At 52.4% G+C, this 7,133-nt stretch overlaps 1 protein-coding gene across 4 annotated transcripts in view; it reads left to right on the top strand.

The window, feature by feature from the left end:
• The window catches only part of TP53 (tumor protein p53), a 13,866-nt gene extending 8,555 nt beyond the window's left edge, over positions 1–5,311 (top strand). For 3 of the 4 annotated variants that reach the window (XM_015562575.1, XM_015562574.1, XM_015562573.1), the window contains 10 exons: positions 310–405; positions 573–594; positions 681–929; positions 1,327–1,513; positions 1,592–1,704; positions 1,892–2,001; positions 2,311–2,468; positions 2,565–2,635; positions 3,841–3,950; positions 4,556–5,311. In XM_015562575.1, coding sequence (XP_015418061.1) covers positions 335–405; positions 573–594; positions 681–929; positions 1,327–1,513; positions 1,592–1,704; positions 1,892–2,001; positions 2,311–2,468; positions 2,565–2,635; positions 3,841–3,950; positions 4,556–4,640 — 1,176 coding nt within the window. In that variant the 5' untranslated portion in view covers positions 310–334 and the 3' untranslated portion in view covers positions 4,641–5,311. The remainder of the gene's footprint in view (positions 1–309; positions 406–572; positions 595–680; positions 930–1,326; positions 1,514–1,591; positions 1,705–1,891; positions 2,002–2,310; positions 2,469–2,564; positions 2,636–3,840; positions 3,951–4,555) is intronic. The other variant, XM_006761652.2, reaches the window with a different exon arrangement.
• The last annotated feature ends 1,822 nt before the right edge of the window (positions 5,312–7,133 follow it).

Here is a 7,133-nt window from a genome sequence, read left to right as displayed (position 1 = left end):
CAGCAGGAAGGAAGGCAGAAGTAAGGTACAGTTCCCAGGAAGGCTTGTGGATTCATGGGTGGAAAGATTGGAAGTCCCTCTCTGGTTTTTGTTTGTTTGTTTGTTTTGTTTTTTTCTCGAGCAAGTGTGTAGTAAGGCTGGTGAGAGGTGGGCAAGGAGCAGCCTGGGTTGTGATAAACGATTTGAAGAAAGAAGTTGTGAACTAGCCCTGCCCCTTGGGAAGTCAGGGGACTCCTGTGTCAGACCCTGATATGGTGTTGGGTGTGTTGCAGGCTGGATCCTCACTCTCTCCCCCCCACCCCCCCACAGCCACGCTGCCTTCCAGGGAGCTGCAATGGATGACCAACAGTTAGAAGTCGTGGACCCCCCTCTGAGTCAGGAGACATTTTCAGACTTGTGGAATTCGTGAGTAGAGGTCTCTTGGGAGGGGCATGTTCACTGCCCACCCTCTGATAACGACTGCGCATCCCCCCTGCCTACTCCCCCTTCCCCCCATCCCCCAGCTCCCTAGGAGTAGAGGCCTATAGAAAGCAAGAACCAATACTGACTTTCTTTCCGCTCTTGTCTTTCAGACTTCACGGAAACAATGATCTGGTAAGGACTAGGGATGGGGAGGGACCAGGGGCCACAGGGCAACAGCCTGGGGACCTAGCCCTCTGACTCGTTTTCCTCATGCATGGAATCCTGAGGACTCCCAGGCAGTGGGTGGACTGGACTGGATGCCCTTCAGCCTCGAAGACTGTCTGGACAACGGCCCAAATGAAGCCTCCAGCATGGCAACAACTCCTGCACCAGCAGCTGCTGTCCCAGCACCAGCCACCTCCTGCACCCTGTCATCCTCTGTCCCTTCCCCGAAGACCTATCCTGGTAGCTATGGCTTCCGTTTAGACTTCCTGAAATCTGGGACAGCCAAGTCTGTAACCTGCACGGTCAGTGGCCCTGGGAGTCTGGCTTCCATGTGACAGTTCAATGCCTGACCATATCCCCCTGAGTTTTTCTGTTCAGAACGCTAGAATCTCTCTCAGCCTTTGGCTTGTCTTTCTACGTTCTGCCTGTTTAGCCTATGACCTTGACCTCTGTCCCAAAGTCGAATTCTCCCTTGGCCTTGGGCGTCATGCTCTCAGCATCTCTCCTGAGGCCAGGGAACTTTTCTTTCTCTCTTCGCCCTCTTTCATTCCTTAGCTTTTGTAGATTAGCTCCTGGGACACAGGTCTCCAATGCTGCCCATTCCTAGCCACCCTCCCCACACAGTACATGGCTTTCAGTTGGTGCTTAAGCAGTGCTTGTCCCCTGACCTCCCGTTCCTTCTTTCTCCTTTTCCTACAGTACTCCCCCGTCCTCAACAAGCTGTTTTGCCAGATGGCAAAGTCCTGCCCGGTGCAGCTGTGGGTCAGCTCCCCACCCCCGCTCCATTCCCGGGTCCGTGCCATGGCCATCTACAAGAAGTCCGAGCACATGACGGAGGTCGTGCGGCGCTGCCCCCACCATGAGCGCTGCTCCGAGTACAGTGACGGTGAGCGTCGGGCTGCAGATGGGACAGGGCTGTGGCCCAGAGTCCCCAGGTGCCTGACTCTTTCCTAATTGCTCCTAGGTCTGGCTCCTCCTCATCACCTTATCCGGGTGGAAGGGAATTTGCGTGCTGAGTATTTGGATGACATGAACACTTTCCGACATAGTGTGGTGGTGCCCTACGAGCCGCCTGAGGTCTGGTGTGGCAACTGGGGTCTCTGGGAGCAGGGAGGTTAGAAGGGTTTGTCAGTGGCCGCCCAGCTGGGATGTGTGCAGAGCAGCAGATGGGTTATTGCCATTCGGCAGCTGCGGAACTGTAGCTCACAGAGGCTACAGGCTTCAGGGCCGGGTGACCTCACCTGGGGCCTCTGTTTTCTCCCAGGTGGGCTCCGAGTACGCCACCATTCACTACAACTTCATGTGTAACAGCTCCTGCATGGGGGGCATGAACCGGCGGCCCATCCTCACCATCATCACACTGGAAGATTCCAAGTAGGGACTCGAACACCACCCTTTATGCTGGCATGCTCCTCCCTAGCCTCTGCCTGTCTCTCCCCTGCACCCTACCCCTCCACCGTTTCTCCTTCCCTCTCCCATTCCTATATGTAGAACCTCCTTGTTGCTCCCCCGCAGTTTTCTTTTCTCTGGCTTTGCAACCTCTAACCTGTGGCTTCTCCATAGGCCTGGTCCTGGAGCTTAGGCTCCACATGGGATGAAGGTGGTTGGGAGTAGGTGGGGCCTGGTTTACATGTAGTGCCCACCTTCTTACTGCCTCCTGCTCCCCTCTGCTGCCCCGGGTAGTGGTAATCTGCTGGGACGAAACAGCTTTGAGGTGCGTATTTGTGCCTGTCCTGGGAGAGACCGGCGCACAGAGGAAGAAAATTTCCGCAAGAAGGGGGAGCCGAGTCCCAAGCAGCCCCCTGGGAGTCCCAAGCAGCCCCCTGGGAGCACTAAGCGAGGTAATAAGCAAGCAGCGAGAGGGGAAGCAGAGGAGGGAGAGAGGGTGTGATTCTGCCCAGATTCACCCTTCTCACCCTTCCTTACCTCTTTCCCAGCACTGCCCACCAACACTGACTCCTCTCCTCCGCCAAAGAAGCCAGCGGATGAAGAATATTTCACCCTTCAGGTACCACGTCTGGGAAAGGAAGACGGGGCAGTCTCTTGCCCCTACTTGGTGGGATCGGATAAGTGCATAAAAGATGTAAATGTAGCAGGTGTGAGGTAGGCCCATCTATCCTTTCTCTGGTCTTGACCCACGGTCTTGAGATTAAGTTTCGACTTGAACATGTGGGTGTGCCTAGTCGAAACGTAATGAGCCTGGAGTGAAGTTGCTTCCAACTTGGAAGGCAAGGACCACGTGTGAGTCATCTCTGCAGGCCCAGCATCTAGCAAAATATCGGCACCTTTGTTCAGGTTCAACACATGCACTGAACGATTAGTTGGAGGAAAAGGAACTTTATTTAAGGCCCAGATAAAGGAGAGGTTTAGTAAAGGTAACGTTTGCCTTCCCTGCCAGCCAAGGAACCATAGTGCCTTCTAGAAGCTGGCAGCAGCCACCTGCTGGTGACCAGCAATGACAGCGACTGGGAACTGAATTCTGCCAGTAATCTGGATGATGAGCAAGGAAATGGATTCTCCTTTAGAGCCTCCAAAAGAATGCACCTGCTGCCACCTAGGTTTTTAGCCCAATGAGATCTGTGTCAGATTCGTGACATACAGAAGATAATAAAAGTGTGTTGTTTTAAGCCACTTAAAAAAAAAATTAAGTTTCAAGTCTAGCATTCAAAAACGCTATTTTCTTCCTGGCTGCTTCCCCTGCAATTAGGGCATTTGCCATTAGGGGGCAGTGGTGCCTAGAAACAATGGCTCTTGGTGATGTCTGATTTCAGGATGCCATCTTGTACCATAACCTATATTTTAAAGCAGTGGTTCTCAACCTTCCTAAAGCCGTGACCCTTTAATACAGTTCCTCATGTTGTGGTGACCCCCAACCATAAAATTATTTTCGTTGCTACTTCATAACTGTAATGTTGCTACTGTTATGAATCGTAATGTAAATATCTGATATGCAGGATGTATTTTCATTGTTACAAATTGAACATAATTAAAGCATAGTGATTAATCGCAAAAACAATATGTAATTATATGTGTTTTTCAATGGTCTTAGGCGACCCCTGTGAAAGGGTTGTTCAACCCCCAAAGGGGTCGCGACCCACAGGTTGAGAGCCGCTGTTTTAAAGGCTCTTTCAAAAGAAAATTTGTTAAGGAGAAAATGAAAATGGTTCCATGACTTGGCCTAATACTTCATTTTTCCCTCCTCCCCTGCCACAGATCCGTGGGCGTGAACGCTTTGAGACGTTCCGGAAACTGAATGAAGCCTTAGAGCTACAGGACGATGTCCTGGCTGGAAAGGACCCGGGTGGAAGCAAGACTCACTCCAGGTGCGTGACCTGGGTCCCCCTTCAGCCCCACTCCCCGTGGGAAGGCCTGGGATTCCACTGTAACCCTGCCTTCACGGTAACAGACGGCTGAGTTCTCCCGTTGGCTCCGGGCCCTGCCTGGACGTTCTTTACTCCTCCTCTAGTTGAATCCTGTGACCACTTTCCTGCGTCAGGTGGAGCGGCCCACAAACCCCTCCAGCCCCACGATGAGCGTGGATATTTCCTTGCCGTTTCTAGCCACCTCTCTCTCAGGCCTGGGGTCCCCAGAAGGGGCCTGGTAACCGTGGGAGTGCCAGGCAGAGCCGGGGTGTGGTCAGATCTTCGGCCCCGCTGAGAGCTAACAAGTCCTGTGTGGCTTTGTTACCCCCCCTTATCCAGCTCAGTTTCCTCATTTGTCGAATGGGATAAGGGAAGGTTGGGAGTTTAATACAGACAGACAAGTACGCCTGCTGCTCAGTAAGCATGTCTGCAGTTAATGGCGACTATTTCAACTTAAATTCGCCTTGTTCCAACCTCAGGCCCTCCAAAACCTAGCCGTGGGAAGAGAGGCCCTACACCTCTCACTCTGATGGTGTCACCTCCTCCCTCCCCTCTTCTCTCCACAGCCACCTGAAACCTAAAAAGGGGCAGTCTACCTCCCGCCATAAAAAAAGACTCATGTTCAAGAGAGAAGGACCTGACTCCGACTGACGTCCCCTGCTTCCTGTCCCCCGTTGACACCCCCACCCTGGTCCCCCTCTTCCTGGCGCATTTTTGGGGTTGGGAGCTTAAACCTCTGCTTGGTACAGATGTGCCTCAGACACGCCCAGAGTTCCGTCTGCTCTGGCTGAGGCCTCCACTACACAAGCCGGCCTGCACTGCTGCGTTTTGAGGGAAGCTGGAGGGAGCTGAGATGTTTCAGCTTAACTTTTAAGGTCTTTACTCTGAAGACCATTTGGGGGAGGTAGGAAATGTCCCTAACCTCATTGTCCCCATTGACAAAATGTCAATAATGATGCCTGCCTTAGGGGGCTCACTGTGAGGGTTAGTGAAATGACGGATGTTTGGGACTAGGCAGCTAGTTGAGAGGAGGGAACTTCTAAATCCCTTCTCTGCTGTCCTGGCCAACTCCTGTCTGAAGTCGGGGAACCTCACCATCTCAAAGGAGATCACGTCTCACCCCACACCCTGGAGGGTCTCACCTCCAGTGAAGGATCCGTATCTTCCAAGATCTGTTTTACTTCCCCCAAATGCTCAGGATCCGTTTCCTCTGCAGTCGGAAAGGCACATCTGTACTCCACACCCGCACTCCTTCCCCTCTTCCCCTTTTATATCACATTTTTTTATATTGGTTTCTTATTTTACAATAAAACTTGCTTCTACCTGTGTGTCTGAGGGTGAGTGCCAGTGCTGGCTGCCTGGGGCCGACAGTGCAGGGGTGAGTTAAGGAGGTGACATTGGGAAGCAGCCACCTGAGTCTCCAGGGAATGTGGGCTGGGGAGCCCCACACCCGGGTTCCAGGAGGAGAACAAAAGCTGGAGACTGGGTCAGCCTGCAGGCTGCATGACAACAAGGGTGGGGGTGAATCCATAACTGTCCCTCCTCCCTCCCTGCCAGGCCTGGCACAGGGTTCTCTCCTGCCCCCTTGTCAGCCACTCACCACGGATTACGGGATTTAAGTGTCTAATTTAGCCAGCCGGAGCCTCTGGGGTAGCCATCTGCTCCACAGGAAAGGGGCAGGATACCTGGATTCCCCAGAGGAAAGAGGGTGGGTGCTATTTGATAATGAGAGCGAGCAGCGGGAGGCCTGCCAGGGTCCCCAGGAAGTGGGGGCGGCTAAGGTGAAGGCTGGGATGTGGGGCTGGGGCCTTCCCAGCATCCCCTCATCCCGGGCCTCTTGCCAGGCAGTTGAATGAATTGAAGCTTTAAACTCTGCCAGGAAAACCTTTCAAAGGGCTCAGTCACCCTCGCCCCCGCCCCATCCTGCTGTAGGCTCCCAGGGAGGGGGGCTGGGGGCAGTGCTTAAGGGGTGGCCAGACAATGGGGACACAGCTTGTCCTGCCTCCTCCCTGTGGGCAGAGGGAGACGGGCGAAGGTTTGGAGGGGTTTCTGGCCCATTGTCCTCTCAGCCTACTAACCAGGCTTAAAGTGCCAGTGGGAGTCCTTTGGCTCGCCCTGTGGAGCCCAGATGGCTGTAAAGCCACTGGCCACCCTGGTCTCAAAACCATTTTTCTCTTAATTGTGAAGGGATGCCAAACACTTCCCGGGAGACCCAGAATGACCATCTCTCCCCACCTACCGGGCTCTTGGCAAACTCATTCCTGTAGACAGTCACCTTGAAGCTCCCTTTCTGATCAGCGTCCAGCACCATTACTCATATTTCCCTAGAACGTGTCCCTAGCTATGCTTCATTTCTGCTGTACTTCAAAAGCAGACCCCGCTCTTGCTCATGTGGCTCGTTGGCTGAGTGTCGCCCCATGCATTTAAAGGTCGCCGGTTCGATTCCTGGTGAGGGCACATTACCCAAGTTGTGGTTTGGACCCCAGTCAGGGCATGGTCAGAGCCCATGTGGGAGGCAACCTATCAACATTTCTCACATTGATATTTCTCTCTCTTCCTCTAAAATCAATAAAAATAAAAAATAAAAAGCAGATCCAGTCTGGCTCTGCTGATCCCTTTGTGAGCTGACAGATTACTAAACTGAGAACTATAAGGTGGATTGTCAGGCCAGTTCTGCTGAGCTGTGTGACTTTTAATGCGTCCCTAACCTCTCTGGTCCCATCTGTCACTTCACTGTGTTCATTTATCTACCCTTCTAGTCAGTCTGTGCCTATCACTGTTTCAGCCCTGGGGCCCCATGGCAGACATGGCCCCTGTTCTCTCAAGAGCCCAAGCCCTGCCCCATGGAGGGAGGTTTGGAGTAAGTTAGGAAACTTGTTTCCCCAATTTCAGGAACACGGGGCACCCAAATGTATGAGACACCCAGCAAAAGTGCTCTGAGGAAAATGTACAGCCATGCTTTCATTATTTAGAAAAGATATGAACCTACTAGTAAGCAAGCTTAATTAAAAGGATAAATCCAAGCTAATTAAAAGTGACTTTTTAAAAAAAGATTTTTTTTTTAACTCAAGCACTTGATTGAGGGGGGTGGAGAAGAACAAGAACCAAATGGTGTAATGAGTGGTATTTAAATTGTCTTGGGCC

This window comes from Myotis davidii, unplaced genomic scaffold (genome assembly GCF_000327345.1).
Source record: "Myotis davidii unplaced genomic scaffold, ASM32734v1 scaffold37, whole genome shotgun sequence".
NCBI classification, from domain to species: domain Eukaryota; kingdom Metazoa; phylum Chordata; class Mammalia; order Chiroptera; family Vespertilionidae; genus Myotis; species Myotis davidii.
This window is presented reverse-complemented; position numbering and strand designations above follow the sequence as displayed.